This window comes from Saccostrea echinata, unplaced genomic scaffold (genome assembly GCF_033153115.1).
Source record: "Saccostrea echinata isolate AGI-Se365-2 ecotype Australia unplaced genomic scaffold, CSIRO_AGI_Sech_v1 ptg000054l, whole genome shotgun sequence".
Taxonomy (NCBI): Eukaryota; Metazoa; Mollusca; class Bivalvia; order Ostreida; family Ostreidae; genus Saccostrea; species Saccostrea echinata.
Window position 1 is genome coordinate 12,865,266 of NW_026889803.1, and position 14,661 is coordinate 12,879,926.

A 14,661-nucleotide genomic window follows, 5' to 3' on the forward strand; every position below is an offset into this window, starting at 1 on the left:
TAAAGTTATTTGAAGAACTCCAACATAATTATATATTTAGAAACCAGTGTTTGATGGTATGTAATTGTTGAATATTTAGACAGCGGAAATTTCAGCTTGGGACCGGTGAAGAGGTGTATCGATTAGCACTACTCACTAAAACTCTTACCGACAAGTCCCTGCCATTCACTTTGTTGCATCGAATGTTGCTAGAAAGAGCGGGCCTTACAATTTGTCTATTTTCTTGTTAAAACCGCGAAAACATTTCCCAATTACTGTAGAATAACGATGCTTCAGTATTCATTTCTGCACTTTCTTCGTCTGAAATCGGCGCTCTGGAATTAGGTCTTAATGCATTTTTTATATGAAGGACTATAAGACGCTTGGACAATGTGGTTGATCAATGCAGGTATGTCTTTCCTATAATTTCAAATAAATCTCTCTTACTGTCAACTTTTTCACAAGTTATATTACGACTTTTAAAAAATAAAATCAGTTCAGTTCTAAAAACGTGAAATTTTAAGTATTTCACTGATCAGGCGAAGTTCGAGGTTGCAAATTCAAATCAATTTAAAGAGCCACCAATAGCAAATCTTTTTGATGTTATAGATTACAGTGTTTAATTATTCAATACTCTCTATTCTTTCATGTCCTTTCTTTGATCTTCATTGTCTATTGATATGTAAATGTAATTAATTCAATCTTTTTTTAAATTATAATTTTAAAACTGAATTTGAGATGTAAATCATCAGAATTTTGTTAAAATTCATTCAAAATACAAAGATTAGTAATCGCTATTCGTTGTTGGGATAAATTAATTCGAGGGAAAGAAAAAAAGCCACAAGACATAGGAAAAAAATGTAAAATTGGCTGAGTTGTTAGTTGACTAAAAATACCACTTTCAAGATGATGTTAGAAACTGCACTTTGTGATGAAGATGTCTTTATCAAAAAGAATGTTCTGTATAATGAATGTTTTGTTTTCTTCAGGATCTCTAAATTAATATACGATAATCTTTGTTTTACATAAGTGTAAATGGCAAAAACTGTTAAAATAGGAGAAAAAAATCTTGAAAATGTTCCGATAAAATCTAAATAATCTGAATAATTTTGTTTGCATTCTTTCATGGAAATGGTCGTGTCTTACTAATTTTTCATTCACTTCTTGATGTACACCCCGATTGATTGAATTTTTACGATTGATATAAATATTCATTTTCAAAAGAAGATTAATAATCTGTCGGAGATCATTTTGATATCCTAATTGACGGCCTTGTACTGGTACGACTGATTTATTGGTATTTGGTGCGGACCACCGTATTGGAGCATGATGTATTGATAATTGATTGCTCTGTTTGTCAGAAATGTGCAAAAAAGCAATAATTTTTACTCTTGCCTGACTTGACAACAAACATAATTTTAAACTCGTGGTGTTCATCAGACAATTTAGCTTGCATTATATCTAATAACAAATGACGCTTGTTTGGCTTAAGCTGTTCGATCTATTCATACCTATACACGAAGCCTCTATCAATTTGTGATCAAGAACTGTAAATCCGATTCTTTTTTCTTTTTACATACATGCATTCTTTTATGCCCTTTCATGCGAACTGTTGGTTAGGTTTCTGATTAAAAAAAAGGCTTACATAGATTGTGAGGAAAAAAAAAACAGGAAGACGAATGCAGTTTTGCCTGTTATTGGTTGGAATCTCATTAGGCCCCTACCCTTGATACAGGAGGGGACAATAGGTTTCCTCCCTGTGTCTCTCAGTAAGACTGCCCCGTTCGGTGTGTGGATTATTTTTCACACGCTTGCAGATATTGAGCTGTTTTTTTGGTATGCGAGTGTACTATGTTGAATGCTTTTGGGGGACCAGACTACACATGCTGAATTTAAGTATCATTAATTTTCGATGGGATCAAACTTCGTGGTTTCGACTAAAAAAAAATACAATTTTGTTGACATATGTAAATTCGCGGACAGCTACGCTCCGTTATATTATAAGTTAAAATCGTTGTTTACCTAACTTCGAGGTCTGGCTCAACTGCGAATGCAATGCTTATTAGTGTTCAACGATTGTATAATGTATTGTTTATGAAACATTCTCAGAATGCTTGATTAACAAGCACATCCACAATTACAGAAACATACATGTAATCTGCATCGCTGCCAAAAAAAAAAAAAAGAAGGAAATATATATATAAATTTCATTACATTTCATTAAAATTCATTTTTGAAACTGTGTCCAAAAGTCCTTTTTAATTCTGTATGTTTTATCAAAAGATTTTATTGCAACACACAGGTGTTGCAGGAATGTTAATTTCAATTATACAAATTTTCATGAATAAAATTAAATGTCACATTGATATGTCAAACAAACTGGTAAACTTCTCTGTTATTTTTTTTAAATTTTAAAACACTTATAAAAACGAAGTAAAAATGAGTCCAGAAATCTTTTCATATTTTCAGAAAATCACACCTGGATTTCATGGATTACCTGTCTGTAATGTACATTCCATGAGAATGAGTTTTACAGAGCTGCACAGCATTGGAAGTGTTTATCATTGCTTATATTTTTTCTCATCGTTATCGTACGTTGTTTCCTTTATGTTTAACTACAGTGCCGAATCACCCCCACCTTTTATTAATTTTTCAAACATATCTAAGACTGTGCCACAAACCCCAAATACCTCGATATCTTCCGACATTGACGTTGTGGCGGAATTTTTGAAAATCGTGGCACAATTTGAACAAAATAAAGAAAATTGCAAAGCTGGGCAATACGATTTAGGGGAAGGAGTGATAAAGCAATACGGAAAGAACAGGTTCAAACAACAAGCTTTAGTAGCAGTTAACAGAGCGAACCTTTTAACACGATTGTGGAAAGAAGCCGAACCGGAAGTGCTGAATTCGGAATACCTCTTTTTCACTCAAGTTCGTAATTTTGTTGAGGGGGATGATGAAATTTTTGCGGCTGGGAATTGCTATGACTACATGGAATTTAAGGACTATTATCTATTTTGTCCGTATGCTTACCGAATGGAAGACGGTAGAATTAATGTGAAGGATCTTTCCGTGGAGTACGACTACTTAGGAAATACTTCCGAGTTTTTCTATTCCGCTAAAGTAAATGCAGGAAAGCTAGAGAATTTCAATTTCACGAACGGTAAGTCAGCATGCTTATTTTTCACTCTTTATACAGCTTAAAAAAAATGTTGTGTGTTTGTTTTGTATGTTGTTTAACGTACCTCTCGAGAATTTTTCACTCATGTGGAGACGCCACCAATTGCCGGTGGAGAGCTGCAAATTTTGTCCTATACTCGGCACTTACGGCCATTGAGCAGTGAGGGATCTTTTTCGTTCTAGCACCTACTGCGACACGGGACCTCGGTTTATACGGTCTCATCCGAAGGACTGTCTCCACGTCCCACAGTGGGATTCGAACCCGCGACGTAAGGATTGTTAATTGTAATAAACCCTGAGATATTACTTTTGAGGTTATATGTAACCAGGCATTTTCTATATCACTCTGATTTGGTAACGGTACTTTTTTTAGTTCTAAACGCTTGCAGATATTGAGCTGATTTTTGGTATGTGACTTTACCTTGATGTGCTATAGATCAAGTTTGCATTTCGTTCCGCTTCACTGTTTTTGATGGATTTATGGCATTTTTAATCTTTAACGGGAACCAGATAACTTGCCGGTAGGAGACTAGTATTGCTAATGCAATACTCTCAGAATGCTTGTTGTTTATAGAATATTGTACAATGTGCAGTATTTTTTGTATATTATGTTTTGGGATGAAAAAGATACTACTGTTTCCTTATGATCACACCTTTATCAGGAATTTTTTGAATTCTAACAACATGTTGGTTTACGTTTGGTATTTTAGTGTGCTTGTGTAAATATAAAATTTAATCCGTACAATTTAGTACAGTTGCAAAAGTTTACAATATTTTTTCTCGCATTAGATTAAATATCAGTATTCATTTTGACATGTGCTTGGTATTTCATTTACTTGAGGTCGAAATAATGCACATATACGGATAGAATTTATGGATTGGCATTATTTCTGTGAAGATAATATTATTCATTGCGTTTATCTCTCTTTTAGTTCCATGCAATTTGACCGATGTCAATGTAAGGGGTCTATTTTTATCACTTCGAAGCAAGGCCTAATGTATATTTTAAGCTCTGACAGGATCAACATAGTTTTTTTAAAATCTTATCTGATGTAAAAGATGATGTCGAACCCAACTGCGGTTCAAAAGTTGAGTGATTAGAATAGTGGGTGTTCGCGCTAACTTATGGATCTTGGCGAATCCAACACCTTTGCTAGCGTTAGCATACTTACTCGGGGAATAATACAGAATGGTGCAAATGTTTTGACATTTTTGGATTCCCCACATTTTTCTGGAGTTGTTAGATAATTTTCTTGTCGCCAGTGAATCTCCTTAACCCTCACAACTTTATCTAAACTCAGTTCTGTGCAATGGATAGAAACCGATTGAAAGTGATTGTTTATGAAGTGAAAGAAAATGATTCATATCAAAAGTCAAATTCGCCACCAATGAAATTAAAGTTGCACATTCAAATAAAGAATGTATTTTACTTCCTATTACAACTTCAACTACAGAGGACAAAACAATTTTTCATGTTAAAACGTAGGTGTAGCATTAAACGTAACAATTCTGATAGAGAGTCGTTTTTACAAACAAATTCACCCTCAAGGTAGCAGTACCCATGAAAAAGTCACAGATAAGATAAATTTCATATCCAAATGAGTCTGAAAATGTTTTTTTAAAAGGACCACAATATACTATTATGTTCTTTATAAGAGAAAATAATGTCTCTCTCAAACCATGTGTTGGTTGAGACAGTGGAGATCCACACGACTGTTTAGTTTACTCGGGAAGGAGGACAGAGATCAGAATTACAATTTCCCAGGGCACACCTACTAGTTCCGCCCCATATTTTCGGTAGTTATATATTTTGGATATATATCTGAGCGAGACACTCTGGTATTGTTACCCCCCCCCCCCCCCTCCCCCAAGTTTTTGGTTTTTGATTTATTGCTCGAGCAAGGAAAAATTATATGATCCATTTTCTTCAAAATGCCAGTATCATAATCTCTTTCAGTCTTAAGTTTCTTCACCTGCACAACTCAAATCTGTTTTTTTTTTCATATCGAGAGCTTTTAGATTACTTAATCTTTTTGTTATTGTACAAGAGGATGCCCAGTAGTGGTTCTTCACAGAATTTATGTAAAAAAAGGTTGTAAAACGCGGGAAGATTTCATATATATGTCCTTGCTCACTTCGTGTTTATTAATCAGAAATAAGTGACGCTGGCAAGTTTCTAAATTTGGAACTTAATTAGATATAATAAATTGCAATTTTTGTCAAGGTCAAATGGATTTTGTTCTTTAAGAACAAAAATTCAGACATTAATAACTTACTTGAATTGATCATGGTTTCACCCTAAATCATATGGAAGGAAATCCACATTTTTTGAAATTAAAAATTGCATTGTATTTTGGACAAAAATGCATAAAAGTACAGGATCAATCCTTAAGAATCGTGAAAGAACTGTTTATTACTACAGATGCACAATTTAGACCAGTCTTAATCATAATCAAATGATGCCCGTGTGTCGTATAAACCATGATCGTCATTTCAAAATCTTTACAAATCTCCTGTTTTAAAGTTCCCAGTGTCAGGTTTTTTTTTCTATCTTCAGCCGTCCGTCGTGCATCTTTTGTTGAGTATTAACAATTTACCTCTTACACGTACCTTTTATCTACTAGTCAATGTGAACCAAACCTGTTTCAGGGCACTACATTTTCAAAATAGAATGTGAACTAATTATAAATAGTTCTTGTTTCGTCATAACCTCTTTGGCACATGGTTTTGCCATCGTAAGAATTCATACTTTTTCTTTAAAGACATAAATAAAAAACATTGAATAAATTCACATCATGTAACAATTATACAGAATGTTAATGAATATACAAATGTACCGCTACGGTAGCTCAATCAGTAGAGCGGTCTATCCGTAGGCGGAAGCTCAATGATCCTGAGTGCCAGGTAAAGGTCTAAATTTGAAACCCTTCACTGGTATCGGGAATTGAAGCTTCACCAGTCAGTACATTTGGGACAGAGATAGCTCCTCAGTAAAGAGGTTTTAAAATGTATACAAAGGTACATATTCATGCATCGTCGGATACCCACAGGTGATCTCGTCTTTTACTCATCACCCGTGGGCAAACTCGCCGAAAAACCGTCGTGTGTTAAATTAATATGCGAGGGCTATTTGACTGGCTGCTCCACAGAGTCGCGATGGCAAATCAGCAAATTAAAGTTTACATTACGTATGTATGTTCGGCAAAGACAAAAACTTTTTCGTATTTAACACAAAGATTGCAATTAAATCCACTCACCGGTGCATTTCGCAGTTTGAGAAGGGTAGTCTTATTTGATGCAATTGACCTGCACGCTTTGTCTTTAATCGTTTTAAAATAAAATTTGCACCTTTTAACGAGCTTCAAGATATTAAGCATAAATAGCAACTAATAAACGTATTTTCAAAATTGAAGAGTTCCAATTTTCTGATTGGTTGTCTATAATCAACGAATTAGCATATTTTACGACGATATTTCGGCGAGTTGGCCCACGAGTGATTAATAAAAGACGAGATCACCCGTGGGTATCCGACGATGATATTCATGTCACAAAGAAGTAAAACGTAATAAGAAATATTCTTCTCAAGAACACATAAACCACAAAATGTCAATTTATGTGCAAGCATTCTCATGTAATATGGATCCAAATTTGTTCAAGTCATCCGTTAATATTGGTGGTGCTTGCTTGTTTCGGGTCATTTTGATGTTCACGTTTTTTTATTTAGCAGTGTTTAGACAAAATAACAGAGTCAAAAAAATGCTGCTTGATATACATATACTGGTTAAAACACAAGATGTCTTGAAAAGTCCTAAATGAAAAATATCAAAGTTAACTCTCATGCTTTTTCAAACAAAAGAGGGGGGATTCTTTTATATAGCTAACACGAAAGCTTATCGTTACTTGTATATAGCTTACACTTAAGTTAGCGTCACTTTTCTTCACTTTTTAGCCCCATCAGCAGAACTTGATTAAGCATTTTAGGGCATTATCTATAGTCACTGTGACTTTTTGTGTGTGCTTATAACTGAGGTTTACAAATAAATGATTGTAGTACACTGTATTGACACAAAATCTTAAATTACACCAAGCAGCAATTATAAAATAATTATATTCTTTACATGTTTATGTTTGTAAGCGTGAGCATCAATTTCTAATGTAAATCTTATACGGTAAAAATTTTGATGCACAAGATGCGCATTTCGACAAATTATGTCTCTTCAGTGATGCTCATGCCAAAACGTTGGAAATCCGAAATATTTAAATAAAAAATCTTTAAAGAGCTAAAAAAAAAATGATGGAAACAAAATCAAACAATTATGTCTGACAATTTGCGGCCAAAAAATGTTTAAGATGTCGCCATGCACAATTGAATCCATGTATTCTCTTGTAATTCAAACAATAATGTACTTTTTTTTACACTCGTACAATTTAATTTATTGATTACTCCAATCGAGAGAAACGACCGATCCTTGTTACATGTATATCTAGAAATTGATTCTGTAGACAACAAATTGTCGTTTATGGCGGGAAACTTTCTAATCTCAACGTCTTTGAAGCCACCATAAAAGGCAATGCTGGTGAAATTCACACAGTTCAGTTGTTTTATAAGCCATACTTAATGGTAGGTATAATCCTTGCATGGAGTAGCACCGGTTATGAATACTGTCAAAGGCAGTCAATGGCCTTGTCGCATAATAGAAGTCTATAAAATGATCAGAGAAAAAGTGAGTACAACCATCCAATAAAATGATTAATGTAACAATATGTTACGCTTCAAAATGATTATTGTATTTAACCGTAAGCTTTATTCAGTTCAGAGACCTTGCACGTTGTGTATATGCCAATAACAATCCTTAATAATTATGAAATACTCTTTTATTCACTAAGATCTATATTAATATATCTTTACACCTGGAGCAGAGAAGCTGACTCAATAGCTTTACCGCAGCAATTAGCTAATTCGTCACTTATATTTAAACCTTGAAATAGGAATATCTTTCTCCCCCTGTTTTATTAAACATAGCTAGCATTCTTTTAGAGAGAACAGTTATGCACAAATGAAGTAATTACATTGTTTCATGTGAAAACCAAAATTTCAAATGATTTTTTAAGACTGTTTCTGAAAAAAACTAATTCATGGATGGATGCACAATAATGGCGTCTCCATTAGTTGCTCTGTCGTAGTCTAACTTACTTTTGGTTGATTGATAGTGTTGAGATGGCTGCTTGCTGGTATTCAGCATTCCTTGGTGGTGTAATTTTAAGAATGAACCAGAGACTTGATACAAAAATATTCCTCTATTGATTTTGCATTAGGTGTTTAATGTTACAGCCTGTTTGCACTCTACGATCTAATGTGAGCTTAGCGAAACTAATTAAGCGTTTTTCCTTCATGACTTGAAACAATCCTTACAAGATTTTATATATGAAATAAATAAGTCTATTTTCATTGCGTCATTAATTATGTAGCAATACTCATTCAAGCACAATGCTTCTAGGCAAAGTTGCACCTAAAATGGATCAATCCAACAACAGGATATAGAGAGAGTCAGACAGATCGTCCTCAACATTGCTTCTTCTAATCTTTGTATACAATTTCTTCGTGTCTGAAACCTTTTGTGACAGGCATAAAACCATAATTCCCAAAAGCTTTAAGAAGTCTTTCGAGATATATTATACACCATGGTATAATGATTTTCTCGTTATGATCAAAAGAATGGGTCAAAATGTTCACAGATCTTGTATTGTCCCAGGAAGGATTTAGAAGCTATTCAGTGTATCATCTGTTTCAGGAGAAATCACCTTCTTTGATACTATCATTAAAAAGTGACATTGAAGTGATCCGATTAGCGAAATAATTTTCTTCAAATAGGTCAATTAGTTTGTACTTATAAAAAAATGTTTTTGCGAATCAACTGCAACTTTTTAAAGATTTTGTTAGCCTCAAAAATGAAATTTTCATATTGTGAGTTTCTGCAACAATTAAAAGAAAACAAATTTTGCCATGCAATTATGTTTATTTGTGACGACAAAACAGAAAAAAAAGATGTTATAGCAATTAATATTTCATTCAAATTCAATAAAAAGTGTATCATTCGTTTATAGACTAATGTAGACATTTCATGAAGCAAAAATATCCATCCTTAACTTCATTTTATGCTCATAAAACAAAAAGAGTTTATATGTTTTCAAGACAAATTCGGTTTTCTCCAATTAAGTCAGCTCTTTTTTTGTATATATATTTTCACGGATCTTTTATCAAAATAAAAATAGATTTAGTGTTTTTCCTCAAATATAGAGATAGCTTTTAGTTAATGACAAGAAATATATGTGTTTTTGTTTTATAAAATACAGCTACAGTGGTTTACAAGTTTTTTAGAGAATAAATGAATTTTAGGATTGGACCCTAGATAGTGAGTACTATTTGTTGTAAACTATGGAAAGATTTAGTCTCTTTTCAATCTATATCTCTTATTTATTCAGATGAGATGTGCACTATGCATTTAAACCTTATTTTATTTTTGTCCTAAGTATCAGTAATAGCCATATAATTTTTAACAATGAATGAAAGAAGAAAATACATGTAGTCGAGATAAAATATTCCAGTTAATAAAACCCGCAGATTGGAAAGCATGAGTTCAAATTACGTGCTGACAAAGGACTAAGGCAAGTACAATTCCATATGGGCTTCTAAATTTTGCTGAATATATGATTTTTAAGAATGCAGTATATACTAGTTTGGATGTACAACTGGATATTTTGTTCTAGATTAAATTGCAATTTATTAGCATTTTTACAGAAAATCGAAAAAGAAGATATTAAAAAAAACCACGTTCATTAACAAAATGAAAAATGTCCATTTTTTTTGTTTACTAAAGGTACTGCCACATGTAATATCTTTAGATTAATATCTTTCATAAGAGCCAAACTTCTATCTTCTTAACTGTTTGCCTGCTGTCTATTTGTGACGAGATATAGACCTTAAAGGTCTATCAATCATACAGTTACAAGATGACCAATGTGAACCTCCTAGCAGGCAGTACATGTTGGATATTAATGCCAGTAATATCAAGAACTGCTGCTGACAAGGTCATTGATTCCGAACAACTCAATTAAAAAAACCATAAATCATTAGGTATATTTTTAGTCTAATATTCTCATTTTCTATTTAGATTTCATCGATTATGCAAACATTGCGCATCTAGTGAGAAGCTAAATATTTAATTATACCTACATAACCTCTGATAGACAACAATTTTGATTTCCTGTCCACTCTCAGAATTGATTTAGCTTCATTTATTTTTTATTAAATGTATGCGGCACTCCTATTTATGAAAAGGGGGAAGATAACGATCATAGTTCAAAGTTTATAGATCCTATAAACTATATGAATCGCGAAACAGGACAAAATCTCGGACCCCTGAAAACATCAGATACTAGTATATGATCAGGTGCTTAGGGGAAGTAAGCATCCCCTGTCCACTGGACAAACCCACCGTGAACTATGCTTATCAGGCAAACGGATTATTACGTATTATTAGGTAAACGTAATCAAAATTAGTGTTCAAACAATGGCCTAGCAATTGGTTTGAAATACATGTATGTCAGTCAAAATACGACCAAACGATAGGTTGTCCATGTGTTTGAAAACTAAGTCATTATAACGATTACAAAATTTGGGAAATGATGACTTTAAACGAGATTGTTAAAATCCCTGTATCATTAATAATTTATCAGTAGGCTGCTTCAGTTTTTAAATTGATCATACTCAGAAAATGCTTCTACATACCAATAATTTGCTAGGCATAAAAACCATGCACAGCGGATATAAAATAATGCAAGAAAAATAAGGGAAAGTTGAAAGAAAAGGTGAAGACATCCCTTTTGTCGTTCTTGCTTCTTGGTTTGTCATTATCGTCTATAGTCAGTAAAACATCTGAATATGAAACATATGTGATAAACTTTCTGGAGCTTTTAATTTCGAGTTTTTCAGGGTATATGGAGTCGACGTATAAATAAAAAAGCATAATAATAATGAAAAATAATTGCAAAAAATGAATAATGTTAATTGATAAAGCGTTGTTGATATATGTAAATGTCGAATTGAAGACCAGAGAGAGATTTATCTTCTCATGGATAAGCTCTTGAATAATATCTGCTTCATGAAAATATAGAAAAAACATGACTGCTAATAAAGTAGCACAATTTGTGCATGAACATTGGAAATACAACAGATTATTGGAACACCTCGTCACCAAAGACTACACATATGTATTTCCACTAAGGGCCCGTAACTTTGAAGTAAAAGTTGCGCGTCTTTCGGACGAGATCTTAAAAACCGAGGCCCCCTGTCAGGTTGTTTTGGCACGATAAAGATCCCTAAATGCTCTATGGCCCCCGAGTGCCTGATAAAGGTCTAAATTTGAAGCTCTTCACCAGTATATGGTGACATCTCCATTTAAGTGAAAAATTCTCGAATGTGACGAAAAAACAGCATACAATCAATTAATCAATCCAATGAGGAACTCCAATATCTTTTTGATATCAACCTGATATTTCCTGTTCTTAGAATCAGAAATGCTTTTTTACGAAGTAATTTTGTATTTGACGTTTCGATGCTATTGATTTTGAAAAAAAAAATGTGATTTGAAATTTTCTTTAAGTTCATTGGATTTTTTTTTTGAGAATCCACATTTGTTTTATACAATTTTTTTGAATATGTTTTAGCAAGTACGTCTGTGGTTTCTCCTTCAGAGCAGTTTATATTTTCATGATGAATAAAGAAAGAGACCTGGTAGAACTATTTCTGGACCTTACAATTTATCTGTGTTTATTAAGAATTTTATGAAGTTTCGAAATCAAGAATATGCACGGAAAGCAAATTCACTACCGTTGAATAGGATATTAAAGTATTTAAAACTGAAAAGTGATTATCAACCTTTGAAAGGAACTGTAAAAATAAGATGGATTATCAGCTGTGAATCAAAGTCAAGTTGTTCTAAAAAGCAGTTGTAATAATGAACCTTACAATCTGAGACAGGTATTGTTACGGGCTATATCAGCTTGAAACATTAATAGATCATATGTAATTCTTTCTGTCTATGCAAAGGAGGACGATAAACTTTCATATATTTCTAAAACTCTTTATCCATTTTGTCAAAGTCTCGAGGCCTTTCCTTTCATGTATAGCCTATTGTCAGACATACTTGAAGGATTTCATAATAAAAATGAAGGTCTGTTACTATTTGAAAGATTAGGGCTTCCTAAATTTTGGACCTTTTTAGGTGATTGCTTCCAGTAGTCATTTTCAAACATATTTACGTCAGCAGCAGTGATGTGTTCAGCAGGACTATTGATATAAGAAAAAAGGAAGAAGAGAAGAACAACACTTTGGAGGATTTGTTTTAAATTGCACAGTAGAGTTGGTTTAAAATTGAAAAGTCAATAGGAAATGCAGCGTGTAAACTTGAACTTAATTCTCTGATGCAAGAATGAACTTTTTAAAAATTAATTATTATTATTAATTATAAAAATTTAACTAATGTTAACATTATCTATACCTATAGTTAAGGACCTGATTATTATCTTGGTAATACTTGATGTTCTAAGAGTCTGTCATCGCAAACCTTCAATAATCACAATTTCAGCGTATTGAAGAACTTGCAATAGCTTTTTAAAAGTTTCAAAGGAAAAAAGTATTGTGTTTTGCGAATTTGATGCAGACCTAGTTGTTGTATAACTCAAGATAAAGTAAAATGACGCCAAACCCATTTATACTAAATATTATATTAATGTTTGTCGGTATTTTCCGTGTACATACTTAAAAAATATTTACAATATAAAAATTATGCACATGTGACAGAAAAGCATGTTTTATAAGACAAATGAGCGAGTGTTTGGTGTACATAAGAAATTCTTACTGTGAGATGTCTTTGTTGTAAAGAAATTTTCATGAATTCCCTAAATTTTTGTTCGTTGAAAGATCCCTGTGATACTCAATTTTCTCTATACTCTAGAAACCTTATTCTTCTATTGAACCTCTTTTAATGAATTTGACTTAGTTAGATTATAGAATAGAACAAAGAATTTCTTGTATAATCACTCCATCTAATTGAAATCGTCATAATGACATAATCCAATACGATTAGCTATTAAGAATCTTGATTTTGTAAACGTTCCTTGTCCTTTAATGTGAAATTGAAAGAAAAGGTGAAAGCTTCCAATGAAAGACACGTAGCTACTTAATCTTGACTTCCCCTGACCACATTGTAATTGGGAATCGGAAAAAAATGTAGAAAAGTGGGAAACTAGATGAACGAGGGAATAGAAAATTCATATCGTGTTAACATCAGATTTTTTGATACACCAAAATTTTTCCCTCCAAGCGCCAGATAATTTTAAAACAATCTCAGTTCCACCATGTCTGTTCCTTTAAAGAGCGCGTTAATGTTGCTTGGGTCTGCAGTATTAGTTTGCACCATTCACATGGTATTTAATAATTCAACATATTATACTTATAGCCACTAACAGATATAGGTAGGCATATGTTTAACAGTTAAGTTGATTGATCGTACAGTGATATAGCTCACCGGTGTAATAATTAAGTAAATATAGCAATAGTATTTATTTTTATATTTGACTTTTGTTTTTTGAACAAAAAACATTCATCAATGAACTTTTTTTTCATTCAACTCGCCTTTTTATGACGATTTGCTTTGATATATGTGCACTACAATCAGTTAATCATAGTTTTAAAGTGTCACTGACATTTTTTAATATCGTTAAAGACTGTTTCATGAATATTCTTGAAGCACTGGCTATTATTTTATTTACACTTTTTTCTATGATTTGTATTCTTACAATTTTTTTTTAAAACCCAGATTATCAATTTATTTAAAATTGTACAAATACGCAGATGACATTTATAGTCAATTGCATGTACATGTGGATGAAAATATTGTAAATTGTTACAAAAGTATCATTAAAATTTTACAGCGATGTGTGAGTATATAAGGAAAAAGGTTATTACAAAGAAAAGTTGATTGATATTGCTGGCAATTTCACAATATAGTCTAAAGCATTAATGGTCATTATTGTGGCGGGCGTCCTGTTATGAACTCCAGATGACTGTGGGAAAGCGAACGGGATGAATTTTCTAATTGTAATATGGTCCTCGATTTAACAAATTTTACTTTTTTTCTGACTGAACTTTTATATTTAAGGATATCCGATTCTTAGCCAGGAAGGATAACTCTTAAAATTATTATTTGATTTAAAAAGTCTCAAAATAAAGCTTGAAATTGAAATGTTTTTGTGCAACAATTTTCATTCCATATATCTCATTATGATTTATGGTTCTTTGAAGTCTAAGAAACTGTGTTTGAAAAAATGAAAAAAAAAAACTAAAATGTCGTAGAAGTATGAAGAACATGCAACTTTTTCCGAATGCCTGGATACCTTAAGGTTTTTTTTTTAAATTCTAAAATGTATTTTTTGATC

General features: G+C 32.6%; 1 protein-coding gene across 1 annotated transcript in view; it reads left to right on the top strand.

Moving 5' to 3' along the window:
- Nucleotides 1–220: 220 nt before the first annotated feature.
- LOC133205545 (probable G-protein coupled receptor CG31760) overlaps nucleotides 221–14,661 on the top strand; it is a 43,868-nt gene continuing 29,427 nt past the window's right edge. The window contains exons 1-2 of the mRNA XM_061341383.1: nucleotides 221–388; nucleotides 2,449–3,145. Coding sequence (XP_061197367.1) covers nucleotides 383–388; nucleotides 2,449–3,145 — 703 coding nt within the window. The 5' untranslated portion in view covers nucleotides 221–382. The remainder of the gene's footprint in view (nucleotides 389–2,448; nucleotides 3,146–14,661) is intronic.